We start from the raw sequence: 22090 nt of genomic DNA on the forward strand, positions 1-22090 counted from the left end.
TTCCGTTATAAATGGAGTCAAAGATTATTTTCACTAGTTGATCAGTTCTTATAATTTCTCAAAATAGTAATAAAGGACATCCTAATGTAATGAACTTCCGCTATAAGCAGAATCAAAGATTATTTTCATGGTTGAACACTTTCTTACAATTTTTCAAAATAGCAATAAAAGACAGCCCGATGCACTAAGCTTCCGTTACAAGTAAAGTCAAAGATTATATTTTTGATTTGAACACTTCTTACAATTTCTCAAAATAGTAACAAAGGACAACCCAGAGTACTGAGCTCTCAGAGTCAATAATTATTTTTTTGATTTGACCACCTTTTACAATTACTCAAAATAAGAGTAATAAAAAATAATTCGGTTCACTGAGTTCTCATTATAAATAAAATCAAAGTTTATTTTTTTGATTTAAACACTTCTTATAATTTTTTAAAATAGTAATAAAAGACAGCTATTATAAATAAAGTCAAAGATTATTTTCTCGATTTGAACACTTCTTATAATTTATCAAAATAGTAATAAAATATAACTTAATGCATCTAACTTTCATTATAAATAAAGTGAAAGATTATTTTTAAAATTTTATTATAAGTAGAGTTAAGAACTTAATAGTATTGAAAAAGCTATCAAACAAAATTTGCTTTGCTTTTACTCTTGCCTCACTTCTTCCCTACCTCACCCACCCACCCTCATTTCACTTCCTTTTCTCTATTACCCCCAACCAAAAATCAAACAAATCTTTGTTTTTCCCTTAAAGGGTTTGCTTATATATGCAATTTTAACCAATACCCACAAACAAATTCTTGATTTTCTATAGGGTTGTTGCAGCTGTATTTAGTGGATTTTGTCGTTTTCCGTCAAACCCCATCTCAGCAAAAGGTATAATTTTGCAATCCATATTTCAAAATATAAATCTAAAAAATATATATTTGGAATCCTTTAATTTTAGATTTATGGGGTTTTCAAGAATTGATTTTTTAAGATGTTTTTAATTGATGGGGTTTTCTAGAATTGATTTTTAAGATTATTTTGATTGATGGGGTTTTCAAGAATTGATTTTTAAGATAATTTTGATTGATGGGGTTTTCAAGAATTGATTTTTAAGGTAATTTATGTGAAAAAGATTGCATGTATTTTTTCAGGTTTGGTGATTTTTTTTTCCAAAGTTATGGTGTCTTCTATATTTGGCCATGTATCCAGTGAAGCAGAGATGGGTTATACATCATTATACTGTAGAAAGAGATTAAAGTGTTTAGATTCATGGGGTTTTGTTGAAGATGAAAGAGATGTTGATGTAGAATCTTCAATGGAGTTAACTACTGGGTATTGTTTATTTTCTATGAAGTTTGTATTATTCAGTTGTTATGCATATACTCACTCTATATTGTTAAGGGGAGCCTTAGGGGTTCGAGCATAGAAACAACCTCTTGCAGAAATGTAGGGTAAGGCTTAGTACAATAGACCCTTGTGGTCTAGCACTTCCTCGGACCTGCGCATGGAGAGAGCTTAATGCAACAAGGTCCCCCCTACCCGCTCACTCTACATTGTGAAAGGGTGCATGAAGTAACTAGTAAAGTTACTGCCACGTGACCAGGAGGTCACGAGTTTGAGTTGTTGAAACCTCTTGCTGAAATGCAGGGTAAGGCTGCATATAATAGGCTCTTGTAATTTGGCTCTTTCCTGGACCTTGTGCACAGCGGGAGCTTAGTAGACCGTGCTTCCTCCTCGCTCTATATTGTGAAAGGAAGGCCTTGATGTAGATAATAAAATTACTTCCATGTGACTAGGAAGTCATGGGTTCGAACTGGGGAAATAACCTCTTGCAGAAATGCAGGGTAAGGCTTAGTACATAGACCTTTGTCGTCCGGCCCTTCCCATGATCTCGCGAATTGCGGGAGCTTAGTGCACAGGCTGCCCCCCGCCCACTTACTCTACATTGTGAAAGGGAGCCTCATGTAACTGGTAAAGTTGCTGCCATGCCATGTGACTCGGAGGTCACGGGTTTGAGTTGTTGAAACAACCTCTTGCATAAATGATGGGTAAAGCTGCGTAGATAGACCCTTGTGGTCCTGTTCTTTGTCGAACCCATACATAGCAGGAGCTTTAGTGCATTGGGCTGCCCCCACCCACTCATTTGGTATTGCGGAAGGGAGCTTGACGTAACTGGTAAAGTTGTTGCCATGTGACCGGGAGGTCACGGGGTAGAGCTGTGGAAACGACCTCTTGCAGAAATGCGGGGTAAGGCTGCGTACAATAGATCTTCGTGGTTCGGCATTTCCTCTCATAGAGGAAGCTTAGTGCACTTGGCTGCCATCCCTACTCACTCTATTGTTTATACTTATTAATTGTTATGTTTTTTTTTTTTTGTTTTCATGTATTATCAGTTGCTTGCAAAATCTTGGTTCACCATTGTGTGTGGAGTTGAGTTGCCATTCTAATGGGGAGAGTGAGAACGTCTCAGCGCCTCGTGATGTTGGTGGCAGTTCAACGAGTGACAAGAGTACTGCAGTATACCCACATGCTTCGACTAGTAGCAAGAGTATTGTGGTTTACCCACAAGCTTCGATGAGTGACAAGAGTATTGTGGTGTACCCACAAGCTTCAACGAGTGACAAGAGTAGTGTGGTGTACCCACAACCTGTACTTGCAGCTGGATGGATGTATGTCAATGAACAGGGTCAAATGTGTGGTCCTTACATTAAGGAACAGTTATACGAGGGTCTGTCTACTGGTTTTTTACCAGAGGAACTCCATGTTTATCCCATCTTAAACGGGACCATTTCAAATGGGGTGCCCTTAAAGTATTTCAATCAATTCCCTGACCATGTTGCGACTGGCTTTGCTTATTTAATGCTTTCGTCCTCTGATGTGAATGGACCGACTAATATGTACATGGGAGTTACCAAAGATTCAGGAAGAGATGTAGTGGAGTTGCCAACAACATCCCCCAACTTTGTCTCGGAGACTGAGCATGGTACTCATTCCTTGAAGCAGCAGACAGCGACTGCTGGCTTTGCCGGAGCTGCCCATGGAACTCATTCCTTGAACCAGCAGACAGTGACTGTTGGCTTTACCGGAGCAGTTGCTCCATCTATGTCTTCGGTACTTCCTCTTCTATATTTAAGGATTTGCTTTGTTCTGTGGTGATACTCATTTAATTATTTGTTAGTTGTTTCCTCAAGCTGTCATGTGTAACTTTGTCTCTCCTAAAGGTGTTGCCTTTTTCGAAAAAGAAAAAGAAAAAGAAATTCACTCTCCTAGGGGCCAAAAATATAATTTCTTGCTATTCACAAATTGTAAAAAATGTAATTATGGAATCTGGATGAGACAAACAGACTTTTGTAGTTTTGATGAACAAATAGACTTCTATTGCATTTTCTGCAACTTTGACTCCCTACTTGTGACTTTCTTTGCTTAATATTGTGGGTGAAATAGGTTAACGAGGAGTCGTGTTGGCTCGTCGAAGATCACGAAGGGAGGAAACATGGGCCGCACTCTCTTGTGGAGCTTTATTCATGGTATCATTATGGATACATTGTGGATTCAGTGATGGTGAGTTAGTATTTTGCTAGGTCTTTATATTTATAGCACTTGGTGCAGCTGTTTCTCCTACTATCCCAGCCTTTCTGTTGGAAGATGTTTGTGATGTTGAATGTACCATTGGATTTTCTGTGCTATACCCTATATGTAAACCGAGCATATGTAAAATAGTTCACCGGGTTTTGATGGGTGGAATCACTCGATTGAGCTACGATGCTGCTGTTGATCACTTAACTTTTTAAAAAATTAGATATGGCTGGGTTTTGGTCCAAGTATAAAAGCTGGGAGAGATTCTTTCAACTGAATATACTTATTTTTATAATTGCATATAACCCGTATACGTTGTTTGTATAGACAACTTAGAAAAGGGAGCTCTTTTGTTTGTGATAATATTGTACAGAAGCTAAAACTTATATGGCATGGAGGATCACTGGATTACCAAGACAGATAATGATCCTACGGGGTTGGAGTCTGGAGATCCATCAGAAACCGATGGCCTAAATTATTGGGAAGTTCCAAGATTGTTCTAGGAAACGGAAGGAAAACTTCCTTTTGGCATAATTTGTGGGTGGGCCGACAGACTTTGAAGCAATAATTCCCCACTATCTACAATACGGAAATGGGCTACAGTTTTTGATGTTAGCGATATACATGGCTGGAATCTCACCTTCAGAAGATTGTTCCATGACTGGAAAGTTGATAACTTGACAGAATTCTACAACACCATTGAACAACTTAAGAATCTAAATGCTAAAGAAGATACCTTATTGATGGAAAGAGATAAAGAAGGGGACCTTCACCGTGAAGTCAGCTTATAGACTTCTGGACAGTCCTGCAAATACTCCTGGGAAGGTGGCCTTGGAAAATGATTTGGAGAGCTACAATACCTTTCAAAGTGAATTGTTTCATTTGGTTAGTGTCCAGGCAAGCTGTTTTAACAAAGGGCATCCTTATGAAAGGGGGAAGACATTTGTGCTCTAGATGTTTTTTGGTGAATCCGAAAGAGACACAGCGAACCATCTTCTCTCACATTGCAAGGCAGAGTTTTGTAAACCTTCGGTGTATCAGTTGGAGCATGCCAAGGAATGCTGCCGATATGTTAGCATGCTAGAACAGAGATGTGAATATGTTAGGACTTGAGAAGAGATGAAAAATTGTCCCTGCATGCATCTGGTGGACTATGTGGAAGGAAAGTAACCGGAGATGTTTTGAAAACAAAAGCATCCCTTTCCAGAGTTTGAAGATGAAGTGCCTTGTGACTTTTTATTTTTGGTGTATAAATACCCTACCAAATGAGGTGGAGGAGATTGCCCACATTTTAGATAGTTTATTAGGGTGTAGGCAATAGCAATTTTTTGGTGTTTCCCTCTATATTTTGTAAGTACTACTGAAACAGGCTATTTGGTGAGTTTCCTGTTTATAAAAATGTTTCACTTTCTCAAAAAAACTAATATTGTACAGAAAGTAGGAACTAAGAGGGTTCGTTTCTATAAAGGTGAATTCTCAGAATTTCTGTTGCACAAAGTTTTGTTACCACAGTTTCTTCCATATTCTGAACAGCGTCCTATTCTTGTTTCTGTATGCGCTCGTCATATCTATATTGTTCTTGTCGTCATTTTCTACCTCTTGGCTTGTGTCAATTTGGCCTTATTTAACCCGTTTTCTCTTCTCATTTTATCTGCAGGATTACATTTCCACACATCTTCTGATATCCTCTAAACTTTCGCCATTTTGAATTTGCGATAGTTTCCTATATTGTTGTGTGTGTTGGTAGGTTAATGGTCAAGTCAAAACTTGGAAAGGTCCATTTACAAACTATTTGTCTATTGTACTTTATATTAATTGTTCCACGCTGCACTCTCCGAACCGAATCAAAATTTAACTTAACAATTCTGTATAGTAGTTTGAAGGGGAGCCTTGGAGTAACTGGTAAAGTTGCTGTCATGTGACCAGGAGGTCACGAGTTCAAGCCTTGGAAACAGCCTTTGGCAGAAATGCAAGGTAAGGCTGCGTACGATACACCCTTGTGGTGGGGCCCTTCCCCGGACACCGTGCATAACGGTAGCTTTAGTGTACCGGGCTGCCCTTTTTTAATTCTGTATAGTAGCTTCCCCTTTTCTTCACCAATCTTCACATTAATTTGAACTTTATTTTCCCTTTATGAATTATCCGATGGGGTTCAACTTGCTTTCCTTTGCTTTTTCTAGTCTCATATAGCTTAACTACTAATTTAGGTTCTAGACTGTTGAAAAGACAGTTTATCGTTCCAATTATCAATCAGTTTAAAGATGGAGAGTTCGGTCATTTGCAACCACAGTGGACTATGACCAGAGTATTCTACTCTTCTAGCTTATTGCTTTTAATATGTTACTTAGATTTCTGAACTAATTGCTTCAGTGTTAATTAGGGCTTCTACTTGATTTTTTTGGTACATTTGCTTCTCTATGAATACGTATTTGTCTCGGTTAGTAGGCTATTTTAAGTTTTACAAGTCTCTTAAGTTTTTGGTTGCGTAGCAAAGCTTTGGTAACTAGGCACCAATTAAATTTTCTTTTAACTGGTTTGGTGTTGATTTGAAGATTTTGACCTGTTTTTCCCTCGTTACATTTATTGTAGATTATCCAACTCTTTCATGCAAGTTGATACTACACCTAATTGGTATGTGCTAATTGTGTGCTCTTTGATGTTGTCTTTTGCAGATACATCATGCTGATAATAAGTTTAGACCCTTTAGTTTGAAATCATTGATTAGTAGTTGGACTACGGCTACCCCTGACGCTCCCTTCTCGTCTAATCCTGATGGACATGAGACTGCATCTTCACAAGATTTTATATCCGAGATTTCTCCAGAAGTATGCTCCCAGCTTCATACGGTCATCATGAAAACAGCCCGTAGGACTCTGCTTGATGACATTGTTAGCCATGCAATTTCAGAGTGCATCTCTGAAAAGAAAGATCTCAAGAGAGCCACTAATCAAAAGAAAGTCACTTTTCAAAAGAAAGTCACTAATCAAAAGAAAGTCACTTTTCAAAAGAAAGTCACTAATCAGTCTGTCAAGATGTCATCTCTCGGTTCCAGAATGGTAAATAGCATTCAAGCATGATAAAGAAGTGACTGGAATTGACATTTAGAATTTTGCATGCTACTTACCGTTTATGTGAACAGTCTGCAGGTTCTGGTGGCAGTAAGGCTTTAGTTTCTCGAGAGAGCAGTGCAGAAGCTCCTAATCCTCATAACGAGAAATTTCCTGCTGCTGAAATCCATTTGAAGTCTTCCGGAAGCTCAAAATCAGTTGGTAGCTTTGAGAACTTTTGTGATTCTTATACAGTTGTTTGCAGGAAATTATTTGACTCTAGCATGCAAAATATCTGGAATACTGTCTTCTATGACCATGTGTCAGAGTATTCATCTGCATGGAGGAAGAGGAAACGATGGTCACCTCCTTGTCTGATGGTTGAATCGAGCATTCAGGAGAAGTCATATGCTAATTGCATCACAAAGCTTTCTACTGAAGTAGTAAGTTTTTATGCTGATTTTTGGGGTCATTTTGCAGTGCTTGTGTATCCTGTCTTACTGATAGACCATTAACTTTGTAGTTGCAAGTGGAGGAAGATTCCTTTCCGCCAGGGTTTGAGCACAAGAATGTGACAGTGGATTTGCCTTCTGTTTCGTCATCAAAAGATTGCACCGTGGAGCTCTCTACAGAAGTTGTAAGGTTTTCTGTGCTGTTGTTTTTCCTGTCAATTGCAGTGGTTGTGTGTGCTGCCTTACAGACTGACTTATGACTTTGCAGTTGCAAGTGAAGCAAGAACCATTTGGCTGTGATATTGATTTTCCCCCAGGGTTTGAGGAGAAGGATCTGACAGTGGATTTGGCTTCAGATTCGTCATTAAAAGATTGCACCGCAGAGCTCTCTACTGAAGTTGTAAGCTTTTTTATGCTGTTGTTTTTCCTGTCAATTTGCGTTGTGTGTGCTGCCTTACAGACTGACTTATGACTTTTCAGTTGCAAGTGGAGCAAGAATCTTCCGACTGTGATCTTGATTTCCCCCCAGGGTTTGAGGAAAAGAATATGACAGTGGATTTGCCTTCAGTTTCGTCATCAAAAGATTGCACAGCGGAGCTATCTACTGAAGTTGTAAGCTTTTTTTTATGCTGTTGTTTCTCTTGTCAATTTGCCGTGGTTGTGTGTGCTTCCTTAGAGACTGAACTGTGAGTTTGCAGTTGCAAGTGGAGCAAGAATCTTTCGGCTGTGATCCTGAATTTCCTCCAGGGTTCGAGGAGAAGAATATGACAGCGGATTTGCCTTCAGTTTCATCATCTTTTAATGATGAAAAGGTGTTGCCTAGATCCATTCATGCAACGAACCCTGAAGCTAATGATCGTATGCAATCGATCCTTGAGAGTGTATTGGATGAACTCCACCTGTCTGCAAAGATGTCCTTGGAAGAGTATTTCACTAGCCTTCTGCATGAAGAGGTGATGGGAAAAGTTGGTTCCCTTAAAGATGGCGCGACAATCAAGGTGAATATTTGAACTTGCTGTGATCTGTGTAAACTTTATCCCTCTCCCTTAGAAGATCATAGGTGGCGGAGAGATTTTATTAAAGCAGTCCCTGACCTGATAATGTTTTCCCTGTATAATTCGAGATGCAAATGTTTACCGAAATATGATGAACTTCAGCATCTCAAGGAACAGTTTTATTTTGCAGGTTGCTGAAGACCCAAATATTTTGAATGGTGGTGCAAGTCAAAATGATTCTTCTGACGCCATTTCGGTGTCAGAAAACTTAGCTTGTCAACAGATTCAGAATACTTCGCAGCGCAAAAAATCATCACAGCGGAAGTCTATTGATACATGTGTGATTCCTGTTTCAGATTGGTTTTCAAGGGCATTTCAGAAGTCTGCTGATTTTGACAATGCCTCCGTTAATGAAATGACTAATGAGCTGCAACCACCTGAATGCGAACCTGTTCCCGTGCAAACTTCTAAAGTTCGGCTTGCTAGATCTGATGATTCTATTTTGAGAATAATATGGTATGCTACCCTGTCAAGTTGCCGGCAGAAGGTACATGAGAAAGCACTGAGGGAGTTGAAAAGTTTTCTTATTGATGACTTAATTAGAAACTTTTTGACAACTTTGTCTTCTGGGAGGAGATGTAGTAAGCCAGAGGATCCTCAGGTGAGTGCAAATGTTGGTTTTCTTAGTACTGTCAATTCAAAGAATTAATTTTTTTTCCCTCATTTCACTCTTAACTTTTTTTACTTGTTCAGAGAGTTAATTCTTCCCCTCGATTTAGAGATTAATTTTCTTCAGTGTAAAGAGTTAGGCTCTTCTGAATTCTTCTATTGTTTGTCAGGTTACAAGAATCAAAACAAATGATGAGACACGCTATAAATCTCCAGCAGCAGGGAAATATACATATCATCGGAAGAATGTCAAAAGAAAGTCGGACTCTTCATCGCAGCCTCTCCCTGATGGATACATTGGCTCCCAAAAGAGATCGAGTAACAAGTCAAGGAAAAAAGATTTCCTGGGAGAGGCAACAGAGAGCACTAAAGGTGACAATGCAACTTCAAGTGATAAGGAAATTGGTCGCAGAGAGTTGTTCACTAATGCCTCGTTAGTTGTTCCTCCGTTACCGGTTATTAACTGTAAGACTATCTTGGAGAAATTTGCTTCTGTTGCCAAAGGTATTTCAGTTTTCCTGTGTTAGTTTTCTCTTAGTTTTCTCACATGTTACCAGAATGCACATTATATGTATTGGTCATGTTTATCATACTGTACTAAATTATGCAGCGGGAAAAAGTAATTCAAACCGCAAAAAACTGAAGGCCACTTTTGTCGCTGAGGTCTCCAGTGAGAATGGAAAGGTTGATGAAGACATTGTCTTTAAAAAGAGATCTATTGACAAGAAGTCAAGGAAACAAGATCTCTTAGGGGAGACAACGGGGAGCACTAAAGGTGACAATGCAGCTTTAAAAGGCAAGGAAATCGGGCCGAAAGATTGTCGCAGAGTGTTGTTCACTAATGCTTCTTTAGCGGTTCCTCCACCATCTGTTTCTAATTGTAATTCTCTCGCAGGAAAAAATGCATCTGTTTCCAAAGGTATTTCAGTTTTCTTGAGTTAGTGTTTTCAAATGTTTCCAGAATGGACATTATATTTAATGATCATGTTTATCATATTGTTGTAAATTTTGCAGTGAGCGGAAGTAGTACAAGCCACAAAAAACTTAAGGCTGCTTTTATGGCTGAGGTCTCCAGTGATAACAGAAAGGTAGATGGAGATGTTGGCTTGAAAAAGAGATCTACTAACAAGTCAAGGAAACAAGATCTCTTGGGGGAGGCAACAGAAAGCACTAAAGGTGACAATGCATCTTTAAATGTCAAGGAAATTGGGCCGAAAGATTGTCGCAGAGAGATGTCTTTAATTGTTTCTCCATCATCAGTTATTGATTGTAACACTATCTCAGAGAAAGATGCATCTGTTTCCCAAGGTATTTCGGTCTTCCGGAGTTGGTTTTTTCAAATTTTAACATAATGAACGTTATCTTTATTGATCATGCATATTGACCTGCTTTAAATTTTGCAGAGAAAAGAAGTAATGCAAGCCGCAAAAAACTGAAGGCTGCTTATGTCTCTGAGGTCTCCAGTGATAATGCGAAGGTTGGTGGAGATGTTGGCCTCAAAAAGAGAACTATTAACAAGTCAAAGAAACAAGATCTCTTAGGGGAGGCAACAGAGAGCAAAAAGGGTGAAAATGCAGCTTTAAGTGTTAAGGAAATTGGGCTGAAAGATTCTCACAGAGAGTTGTTCACTAATGCGTCTTTAGTTGTTCCTCCGTCGTCGGTTATTAATTCTAAGACCATCTCAGAGAAAGTTGCATCTGTTTCCCAAGGTATTCCAGGTATCTTGAGTTAGTTTTCTCTAATGTTAGCAGAATAGACATTATATTAATTAGTCATGTTTATCATACTGTACGAAATTACGAAGCAGGGAGAAAAAATACAGGCCAGAGTAAACTGAAGGTTACTTTTGTTGCCGAGGACTCCAGTGGTAGTGGAAAGGTGGCTGATGTTGTGAACAGTGAATTGGGCACTCAAGAAATGCAAGCGACCGCTTGTTCGAAAAAGACTCCTAAATGTTTGTGTTTATATTTCATCTAGATTGTGTTCTATTTTTCGTTTTCCTAATGTCATCAGTGTTCGATAGTCTCTCTTGTTTATTGTGTCTTTAATATGTGTCTTGGTTGGGTTATTGAAGCAGCAGCTGAATTACCCGAATTGAAAAAGAGAAAACTAGAGGATAATCTGACAGCATCTTGTTCAAGAAAAATTCAAACACTATCAAGTGGTGCTGGCAACCAAGTAGAGAAGAAGCAGAAGGGTAAATCCCGGATAGCAAAACATTGTACACAATCAGTTGGCTGTGCTCGATCTTCGATCAATGGTTGGGAGTGGCGGAAATGGTCATTGAGGGCAAGTCCTGCCGAAAAGGCTCGTGTTAGGGGAACTAAGGTTGTTCGTATTCAATCTGTTAGTTCAGATGCTAATGGTTCTCAAATGTTTAAGGGAATTTCTGCAAGAACAAACAGGGTTAGGTTGCGCAACCTCATTGCTGCTGCCGAGGGTGCTGATCTCTTGAAAGCTACTCAATTGAAAGTAAGATGAGAATTTGCCTTGTTATATGCACTATATATTTTACTATTATTAATAAGGGAGAAAGCCTTCTTTGCCTCTTTTATAATATCTTCTTTTACCCCTCTTTCAGTTTTATTTCACTTATTTTATTACAATAAAGGAACCTGCGCACTTCTGTAAATTTAACAATGTCTGGGTTCTTTTTTTTTTGCCCAAATAGTATTCAAGGCAGTGGCATCATATACACACACTATGACAGTGGCATTTGTGTGTTCATTATTGTTTCTAAAAAGGACAAGTATGTAGATAAATTCCGTTTAAGAAGTTTATGGTCATGCAACTTATTTAATTAGTTTTTTTTCTGTAACTTAGATGCTTTATCTCTAATTCAAACGATGACATATATTACTCCGTTATCATTTTACATTCATTTGAAAGATCATTTACAATTTTTTTCCCCTGAATTTGTTATACATCCTTAACTATTTTAAAAATATTATTCAAATGTTTTATGTCTATTAAGAGTCTGAGTTGCTCTGTTTCCTTTTTTTTCTTTCGGTAGATACTTCTTAATATGTATGTGTATGTGTTAAGGTAATATTCAACACTTTCATATTTCAACTTAAATCTTTTAGTGAAGAGCTCTTGGACTTCTCAAACACAGCGAATAGCTAAAGGGAAGGATTATGCGCCAAAAAGATTATGAAAAGGAGAACTGATAAAGGAAGAATCACCATGAATATAGCAAAAGCCAATTATTTAATACAAAGCATCATATTAGTTATAACATTATAAAACAAGTGGGAATTTTATGCGGCTTCAAAACTTTGCTTTATAATTTTAAAATAACTTAATTTTTATAATGAGCCTCTTAAGACGCTAGAAATAGTTTATTTAATACCATATTGTTGAAAATAAATTTTTTGAATTGTATCCAATAACATTTTATCATTGTTTGTTTTTTGAATTGTTTACATTATTGCAGAAATAATTCATAATGTTGATTTATTTAGAAGGACATTGGCAAACTTATATACTTGTGCAATGATTATTGATCAACTTTCTAAAACAAAAAAGCAAGTCAAGAATTTGATATAGAAAATTGTTTTCAATGTAATGCTTGGGCCCGTGCCGGTAAGTAGTGTGTGTGTATATATACAACAATTTTCTTTATGGTCATATACAAGTTACTCTATGTCTCTTGTACTTCCATTATGTTTTTTTAGACTGAGGGTCTATCGAAAACAGCCTATCTACCTCACCTCTGAATTAAGAGGTACGGTCTGCATGCACTTTATCCTCCCTAGACCCCACTTTGTGGGAGTACACTAGGTATGCTGCTGTTGTTGGTTATATGCAAGTAACATATTTGTCTACGTCTTTTGTAGGCGAGGAAGAAGCGCCTTCGCTTCCAACAAAGTAAGATACATGACTGGGGTCTTGTTGCCCTTGAGCCTATTGATGCTGAAGACTTTGTCATTGAATATGTTGGAGAGCTTATACGTCGCCGTGTAAGAGCATTGTTTCCAAACCTGAAGTACATTTTAGCATGCTATTTTTGTCGCAAGTTTTCTTCATACATTTTGATGTCTTAACTTTGTTATATTTGTGTACAAGTAATTTTGTTTGATTGTCTGAAACACTGATCTCAAGTGTTCATTATTTGAAATCTTACTCTGCCTTTTGACATTCTCAGGTATCTGACATACGAGAGCACTATTATGAGAAGATTGGAATTGGTAGCAGTTACCTTTTCAGACTGGATGATGATTATGTGGTAAGAAAGTAGTTTGAGAATTCAATTTCTTGTAGAATTTACTTGACGATTTAGATTCCTCTCATGGTTTTATTTTGGATAGAATTTTTCAATATAAATACTGGAAAGAAGAAACACAGGTTAGGATGAGATGCCTTTCAACCCGAAGTCGGTCAAAACTAAAATGAAGTAGAAATTCTATTCTAGCTGTGCTCCATCTGTGTATATCTATCAAAAAAGCCGTAACTAAGGATCAAACTGACGCTAGATAACTTGCTTATCCCACTTCAATTGCCATATATTGCCGTTGAAATGTTCTTGCTGTACTGTGTGATCTAGAAGATCATGTTATAGAAGCAAGAAGGCATTATTTTCTTCTTTAATGTCCCAAAATCTGCTTGTAAGAAGCTCAGTGATAAGTCTTTCCATGTACTCCCGACAAAATCTCATTGCAGTAAAGCAATGCAAAAATAGATTATTAGATCCTATGCAGTAGGTGTTTTGGTCATGTTTGTGAGTTTCGGATAGAAAGTTCATATTATTACTCTGTGGGTGTCTTGTTTTGTTTATTATCTAGTAGTGCGTTACCCCTTTTTGTTGTTTGCTTTTATGTTTTCTGCTTGTTATACTGTTACTTGTCCTGAGCCGGGGTTCTGTCGGAAACAACCTCTTTACTTCATCTGAGGTAGTGGTATGGACTGCGTACACTTTACCCTCCCCAGACCCTCCACTTTGTGGGAATACACTGGGTATGTTGTTGTGGATTCTATGATGTAGAGCAATGCAAAAATAGACGACTAGATCCTATCACTTTTTGTTGAAACTGTAGATCTCCTTTACTTGTAAGAGATTCAGGTTTAGGTTTTTAGGAACCAAAGACCGCGTTGAAGGTCCAATATGTCTTTGACGATTTCGAATGGCTTATATAGTGAAAGATTGGACATGGAATGCACAAAGCATCCCATGCTCACGTAGGGTTCGAGGAAGAGCCGTACCCAAGGGGTTGGATATCAAGGAGCCGTTTTAGTTAGGTTGTAATATAGGGAGCCGTTTGTCTTTGACGATTTCGAATGGCTTATATCGTGAAAGATTGGACATGGAATGCACAAAGCATCCCATGCTCACGTAGGGTTCGAGGATGAGCCGTACCCAAGGGGTTGGATATCAAGGAGCCGTTTTAATTAGGTTGTAATATAGGGAGCCATTTGGTTCTCATAATAATTTTGCGTGGATTATAGTTGTTTTAAATAGATTTAAGGGTCCGTATGGATATCTTTTAGGCTTTAATTGTTTAGATCAACCTGGTAAATGTTCATACTAATTAATTTTTGATTCGAGGAAAATTCATTTATGACACATCAAACTTGGAGTGGGTTGCTTGTAATCAAGGTTACCTAATTAGTTGATTGCTACCGTTCGTGGGGTCAATTGGTTACGAACCTTTCATATAGCGAGGCTCATTTATAACACATCAAATTAGAACTGTGGTTGGTGTAATCTATGTTACCCCTAATAAGTAGATTGCTATGGTTCATGAGATGGATTGAGTTTGGGGTTTGCCAAGGTTAGGCTTCTTTAGGTCATAATTCAGTAAGTTGATTGCTATGGTTCATGGGGTGGATTAGTTGTGAGGATCATATACGACACATCAAATTAGGACTGGATTTCTGTTGTCATTGTTACCTACTAAGTATATTGCTATGGTTAGTGGGTTGTGTTGAGTTTGAGGTCTGCTTAAGTTAGGCTTCTTTAGGCCAAACTCAATATGGTATTAAGCAAATTATTAGTAAGAAAAAGATGAATCACACACCTTCCGTTAGGCCTCGACTAGCTTCGGATTAGTAGTAGTATAGTTTGTACACATCTTCTCTATGGTTAAACTCAGTGACATTGATCAAATTTCATTTTTCATGTAAAATATCACCAACTAGTTAGTATCAAGTGTTATAATTGCTACTTATTGGGACGGCACTGTTCATTTGAGATAGATTTAAGTACGATCTGCTACAAGATTGTCAAACGTAAGGTTTAATGTTTGGATTGCTAAATCTTGTAATCAAAATTGCTGTTGTTTGTTTCTGGAATGGTGGATGCAATTCCGACTTCACCAGGAGTTGCAAGTGAATTGTGATAACTCTGGGTGTATTGCTAAAGCTAAAGGAATGCTTCTCTAAATCATGCATTTGCGGGGAATCTAGTCTTACTAGTGCTATGTTGAACCAGTTGTCGTAATGTTGCATATTATGAGAATTTGGTAATTTCACAAAGATTGAGCGGCCAATTCTTAATAACTGCATTTTATGTAGGTTGATGCAACGAAACGTGGTGGTATTGCCAGATTCATCAACCATTCTTGTGAGGTGATTTTCTTACTGTTGGAATTATATGACTGTGACCTGAAGTGCCATAGGATATCAATTTAAGATGACGTTATCTGCTTGATCTTAACGAATGTTGCAGCCTAATTGCTATCCAAAAGTTATAAGTGTTGAGGGTGAGAAAAAGATCTTCATATATGCTAAGCGTCATATTGCAGCTGGTGAAGAGATAACTTACAACTACAAGTTCCCTTTGGAGGAAAAGAAGATTCCCTGTAACTGTGGTGCTAAGAGGTAAGACTTTTGTGGATGATTGTATTTTTATCTATATTTTATTGCGTGTGTGATGTATAACACAAAAGGTATTGGACAGGGGAAGAAATTAATTGCTAGCTTTATCCTTTGTTTGGAAGTTCTAATGGTGACTGACTGTGTCTTTGTTTATGTGTATTTGGCTCAAGTCATAACTGTTATACCCTCTGATTCTTTTCCAAGTCATTTATTTCTCCGGTGATGTCTTAGAACTGTTATTTCAGTTCAGCTTTCTTGATCTAGTCTTGTAAGGACCAGAAAAAACCTTAACTTATTTTGTTAATATATGCATTGCCTTATCAGGTGTCGTGGCTCGATGAATTGAAATGCAAAGGAGATGCCAGATCAGATGTGTTCCGCCGCTAATTCTGGTATTTGAATTTGCTTCTGAACTTTCTTGAGTTTATTCTGTTTGCTGTCTCTTTGTTTTCAAAAACTCACACGCTTTCTTCTTCTTAGGGGTCCTTTCTTGACGTGTGGTTTCCAGGGTTAACCCTGCTGCAGTTTTGTAGATAGAGATTTCGTCACCGTGAGCATCTAGTAAGCAATGGTATTATCAACAGCAGCTCCTTTTATTATGTTTCTAGAAGCAGAAACCAATTTATACCTTGTACTGGAATTATTTTTCCTGAATATAGCCATATTTATTCAGAAGGAGAATATAGCCATATTTCTCTACTTGTGTTTCATATGCGTTTTTAATATTTGTCACTATGAGAGTATAGACCCTTGTGGTCCGGCCCTTCCCCTGACCCCCCATGCATAGCGAGAGCTTATGTGCACCGGCCTACCCTTTCCATTATTTGCAATGTATATCAGTCCTGCCCCAGAATATGTTGTCTCTGAATTTTGTTGTCGATGACTCCTGCCTAGATGCAAATCTTCATGCTCTTTGTAGTTTAGACAATCTAGTGCTTCTCCAATGAATAGCTGCTATCTGGTCTAAGATGAGGTATATGTATCGCCTCTAGGTCAGGGAAATATGTTGTTGTTTCCGGTCATTCTTTGTACACATTAGGGACCATACTATAAGGAATAAAGCCATGAGAGCTGGGAGAAACTCTTTTGAAAAAATAACAATTGGTGTAAATTTTAAAGTACTTTCATCTTTATTCTACAAGGCCACAGGGCCATTCTAGCGGTAAGAACACAGATCGTGATGGTGTGTATTAGGTGCACGTCATGAGTTTGAATCTCGTCAGAGACAAAAAGGCTGGTGTGTAAGTTGAAAGAGGAATAGAGGATATAAGAACAGATCCATTATCGATCAAGTATTGAATTGTGCGCCATTAATCCCCGAGGATTTCTCGAGTACAAGTAAAATGAGACGAAACATGTTTGAGTTACTCCTTGTATGTAGTTTCTTTTTTCTTGGTACTATTTTACCAGCTAGCTTTTGAAACCTTCATCTAGTGGGTTCAAGCTCTATGGTAGATAGTGTTGCGGTAGTGAATGCAAAAGAAATATACAAAAGGACTCTAAGAAAGAATAAAAGATATGGTGAATTTGAATTATACGGATTTGAATAACACAAACTCAGGTGAATTTGAATTATACGGATTTGAATAACACAAACAAGTGTTTGACCCTACTTGAGTAATTCTTTGTGAAACGATCATTCAAACCCGAAGAAATCGTGATAGAATCAACGAAAGTATTAGATTAAGAATATAATTAGTAAATTCCAACAAATATGAAAGAACTTACTAATTAATATTCCTAACAAGATTCAATACAAAGGGAAATAGATAAGAATAAGATCAATCCAGGGAAAAGATGGTAAGAGATGAACTTATATACTCCCTTCGTCACAAGTATTTATAGTAATGAGAGATTGTTAAATAGACTGAAAGGTCTTTAAAATTAGATGTTCTAGTGTGTGTGTGTGTATATATATTGTGGGGTTGGGGTGTGTCTTGGTTTTTGTGTGTGGGGGGGGGGGGGGGGATAGAGACCTATGTTGCTTGGATTCTCTAATAATGCTGCCGCACCTCCAAAAAAGAACTCTTGAAGGATTCGAAACAAATCTGGGGCCTTTTTGAAGGATTCGAGCCAAAGGTCCCCGAGCAACCTCAAATTAAGCCAAACATCCATTTTGCTTCTTTTTGCCCCTCCAATGACCACATGTCATCTTCCAATATTGTTGCAAGCACATTAAAAAAATTGGAAGATATTTCCAAACCTTCTAGCTCATCTTCCACACTCGTGTTGTAGCGCTTTGTTCTGCGCTCATTAACCTAGTTATTGATATTACCTTTTAAGAGACAAAACTTCCCAATTTGAACTCTTATGCTACTTGGAGTGAGGTTAATATACTCGATGGAGAGAGCCATTTGATTGATAAGGAAATCACCAAGGCTTCCTTTAGGAGTTCAAGGTGTTGGTTGTATGTCACTACAGAGTTTCTCTTTATCCTCTCACACACACACATATTACAACAACATACCCCGTATATTCCCACAAAGTGGGATCTGGGGAGGGTAGAGTGTACATAGTCCATACCACTACCTCAAATGAAGTAGAGAGGTTGTTTCCGATAGACCCCGGCTCGCACACACATATTGTGTGCATATAATACATACTCCTTTTTGGGTGCTTGTAGTGTCGGTTTTGAGTGTTTCGGTTATAGACTTATATGTGTGTCTATCGGAAACAACCTCTCTACCTCAAACAAGGTAGAGATAAGGCCTGCACACACACTATCCTTCCCAGACCCCTTTTTGTGGGATTATACTGGGTATGTTATCGTGTGTGTGCCTCTCTGCTTTCCTTGCACTCTCGTTTTCTCTCCCTAGCATTTTGAGGCAATTGATTTGGTTGTGTTCACCTTTACTTTTAGCAATATTGGACTATTTTTTCTTGAGCCGAGGTTCTATCAGAAACTACCTCTCCACCATTGTGGTAGAGGTAAAGGTCTTTGTACGTTCTACCCTCCCCCGACCGCATTCTGCGGGACTACACTGGGTATGTTGTTATTACTTCCTCCTTTTCAATTAATTTGGCCTATTTCGACTTGACATGGAGGGTAAGAAAATAAGGGCGACTTTTGAATCTTGTGGTCTTAAATTAAAGATGTATCAAATGTATCAAAATACCCTTTAATCTTGTGGTCTTAAGCATGTCACGTGGAAAGTTGAAATTTAAGAGTTGGTAAAAAAGGAGAGGGTCCTTTTTGAATGGACTAAAAAGGAAAGTAGGTCAAACAAGTATCTACTCGAACTAATTCGAAGGCTGGGTGTAGATGGAATCTATACGAATGCCGAAAGATGTAATAAATGCCCGTATAAGGGCATAGGAAGAACTCAATGCTAAATTTGAAAATGAATGTGAGGATTACAAATTTAGTAATAGCTTTTTAGGCCAATATGTGTATGCTTATGTAACTTCATTTTGCCACTTTGATGCCATTTCAGGGTTTGTCACTGCAACTCTCAGTCGGGCGATACCAGATGCATACATGTACTTCCGGGGGTTTACGCCTTGTAAAAAGGACGATGAGTGTGTGCCCCTTGCCATATATATTCTTGTAGATATCACAGTTGCAGATGAGTTCCTTCTCTTAAGAATCAAAATCGGTTGTTCTTTATTTTGCAATTTTACGGCACTCTTTAGGAATTCTATATCGTGTACAGACTCTATACGTTATAAGTATACGTTTTAACATTTTTAAGTATATAATAAAATACCACATTCAGTTTCATGGAATTCATAGTGTACTGTTTAGTTTATTTGGTGGTTATGTTTAGATCTCTCTTATGACCTATGTTGCTCGGACTCTTCAGAAATGTCAGCGGGTACGTGTCGGATTCGCCAAAAGTAGTGTGTTTTTGAAGAATCCGACACGGGTGCGGCATCAAAAGTGAAGAGTCCGTGCAACTTAGCTTATGACTAAAGTTGTGTGAAAATGCAATAAAGTGTGCTTCTAATGTTATGTGATTGGCTCTAGTTATTTTCTTCAACATTTAAATCAATGGGTCGTTTTGTTGTGTTATTGTGGAATATGATCTATGTTGCTCGGACTTTCCAAAAATGATTGTCGCACCCATGTCGGATCCTCCTAGCTACACTACTTTTTTTGGATAATCCGACACGCATGCACTCGTCAACATTTTTTAAAGATTCCGAGCAACACAAAATTTTATGTGTCCCTAGCAGCTAACAATTGAACATCTAAAAATGTTCCATATTTGAGTCTTCAAAGATAGCTCAGTAAAGTTTGGACACAACGTTTTTCGCTCGGACTTTTCAACAAGTGTGTGTCAAGATTTTCCACAAATAGTGCATTTTCGGAGGATCCGATGGGTGGCGCTGTGGGTATCCTCAAAATTCTGCCTTGTTATATTTTGAATGATCCGTTTGCTATGTTGCTTAGACCCTCGTAAAATGCCTGCCGAAGCCACGGGTACGGTGACATTTTTGGAGGCCCAAGCGATGTGGATAGAGTTATATATTAGAACATAGTTTATTTTTTTGTTGTTATTTTCATTAGACAGGACGTGATATCAATCCTAAATTATTATTGAACGCAGGAACAATCAAGGTATTGCCATGTCCATTCAAAATTGCTTGTGCTAGATGACAATGGGTGTGTGTCGCGTGACGCCGCCTTTCTGGTACGCGTTTTTTTTATCCTCCAATTATCTATTTGTTTCAGCTGCTATCGTACTCTTGACAAACAATCCTCCAATTATCTATTTGTTTCAACTGCTATCGTACTCTTGACAAACAAAACGCCAACAAAACTACAATCGTAATGTATTGTCATAGTTTAGGATGGAGAGCAATCGCATACGTAGGTAGGTAGCTAATGACCAAAATACGGCTTAAAACTGATCGATGTATCGCTAATTGAGCTGATATATAGTTTTAACCATCTCTTTTAATAGTAATTTTGTAGTTAAAACCCATCAATATTTTCACTGCCAAGTTATGATTCGTAAAAAAAGATAGCTTTCTATATCCAGTAAACTTTTTATTTCCAACGTCTTATATAACATTTTTTTGAACTAAGTTAAAAAAGAGGTTTTGGTATATTACACATTTTTGTAGTTTAAGATTATTGGATTTGACGTATTTTCAAAACTTTGTGCTTAGTGAGCATATGATTGCCATTTAATTGGACCGGTTTGCCCTTCAAATCGGCCGGTCTTTAGTTTTTGTCCTTAGCAGTCGAATTTATGTCTAGCGAGGCATAAGTTTCGGGACATCACCTATGACATAATATTATGTTGTGAAAATTAAAGACTAACACAAAATAGGGGTATGGTGGTCAGAGCAACTTCTGTAAAGGTACCTCGTAAGCAAAAGTTGAAAGAAAAAGCTCCAAGTCCACCGCGGCCGAGAGCACGAAGAAGGGCAGAATTGGAAATGTCTGTTATTTGCTTCTACCATTGGGCCGTTGTGTATGGGCGGGCTGCATTATTTCACAAATTTTGCTCAAATGGCAAATATTACGCTTTTAGTGTTAATATAATGCCAACTACGCCGCCTTGTATTTAAGTGGAGAAGGATAGAGGGGTAAATCGGGTACCATAATATGACGTGTTGGTGGCTACGGCTGGTCAAAAAACAACGGGATAGTAGACTAACTTACCCGCGAATACTAAGGTTAATCTTGAGCCATGTTTAGTAAAAGCCATCGCCTTGGTCGTTTAAAGCAAGGGTTTATCGCTTTATGGCTGAAGTTGTGTGCTTAGAGTGAGCGCGCGAGCCCTTGAAAGTTGAAACCGAGTTGAAGGAGCCTTCGAAAGTTCAAACCAAGTTGAAGGAGTCTTCATCGTTGTTTATTTATGTTTGGAATTTGTTTTTACTAATTTGTAATTTGATTATGATAGCAAAAGAAAATGTATGTATATTTGGTACTTATATTAGTTCTTGTAAATTGTACATTTCATTCTAATCTAAAGTTGTATGTGTATGTGTAAATTGGACCTTGTTGATTTGTTGTACTTAAAATCTTTTAGAAATATTAGCCACTAACAATGGTTATAGTTTAATATATATTCTACTCTTAAAATTTTATCGAATTATTGCACTTATGGAATTATAAATTTGTAATTTGATGTTTGATGAGATTATCGAAATTTGTATCGTACTCCAAATCGTTCGTATATGTATATGCATGCGCAAGAAAATTCAACGGAAAAAAAAAAAATAGAGAGTAGTTATTTTTGCTTGAACTTCAGTCGCGTAAATTTAGATATTTTTGTCTAATACCATATATAAGAAGATTAAATAGCGATGTTTAAATAGTATACCCAATTTTTTTAATAGAATTTTAACTTACAACTATTATTATGTTCATATCACATGCACAAGATGTATCAAGTGATGTTCATTACTTTAGAAAGTGGCTAGAAATTATCAAACATGTGCATGGCATAAATGTACTTTCTAGAACATAACCCCCCACCCCACCCCACTTAATTGAAAATGAATGAGTTACTTATCGTTCGGTTATAATCCTAATTACTAACAGGGGTTGCGTAACGAGATTGATGAAAAAATCACATATTTAAAA

General features: G+C 37.7%; 1 protein-coding gene across 16 annotated transcripts; it reads left to right on the forward strand.

Moving 5' to 3' along the window:
- Positions 1–587: 587 nt before the first annotated feature.
- LOC107845944 (histone-lysine N-methyltransferase ATXR7) lies at positions 588–21495 on the forward strand. 16 transcript variants are annotated; one of them, XM_016690470.2, is made up of 25 exons: positions 621–882; positions 1146–1326; positions 2388–3105; positions 3439–3555; positions 6243–6626; positions 6710–7060; positions 7141–7254; positions 7338–7469; positions 7550–7681; positions 7768–8067; positions 8255–8725; positions 8904–9237; positions 9344–9652; positions 9748–10041; positions 10137–10451; positions 10538–10687; positions 10808–11205; positions 12573–12695; positions 12881–12961; positions 15247–15300; positions 15401–15552; positions 15874–15941; positions 16030–16120; positions 18984–20183; positions 20829–21495. In XM_016690470.2, exons 2-22 carry the CDS (start codon positions 1172–1174, stop codon positions 15893–15895), a joined length of 5106 nt encoding a protein of 1701 aa, XP_016545956.1. In that variant the 5' UTR covers positions 621–882; positions 1146–1171; the 3' UTR covers positions 15896–15941; positions 16030–16120; positions 18984–20183; positions 20829–21495. The 16 variants fall into 16 exon arrangements, with proteins under 16 accessions (XP_016545944.1, XP_016545956.1, XP_016545950.1 ...); XM_016690464.2 differs by having other exon boundaries at positions 20844–21495; XM_047394393.1 differs by having other exon boundaries at positions 622–882; positions 10541–10687; positions 10811–11205; positions 20844–21495.
- Positions 21496–22090: the final 595 nt, after the last annotated feature.

The sequence above is a fragment of the Capsicum annuum genome, chromosome 8, assembly GCF_002878395.1.
Source record: "Capsicum annuum cultivar UCD-10X-F1 chromosome 8, UCD10Xv1.1, whole genome shotgun sequence".
Classification (NCBI taxonomy): Eukaryota; Viridiplantae; Streptophyta; class Magnoliopsida; order Solanales; family Solanaceae; genus Capsicum; species Capsicum annuum.

Bases quoted from the DNA above. Each gene is read 5' to 3' on its own strand.
- LOC107845944 (XM_016690458.2), top strand. From the start codon at position 1,172: ATGGTGTCTTCTATATTTGGCCATGTATCCAGTGAAGCAGAGATGGGT. The intron at 7,255-7,337 runs GTAAGGTTTTCT...ATGACTTTGCAG, and splicing joins TGGAGCTCTCTACAGAAGTT to TTGCAAGTGAAGCAAGAACC. The intron at 11,206-12,572 runs GTAAGATGAGAA...CGTCTTTTGTAG, and splicing joins TGAAAGCTACTCAATTGAAA to GCGAGGAAGAAGCGCCTTCG.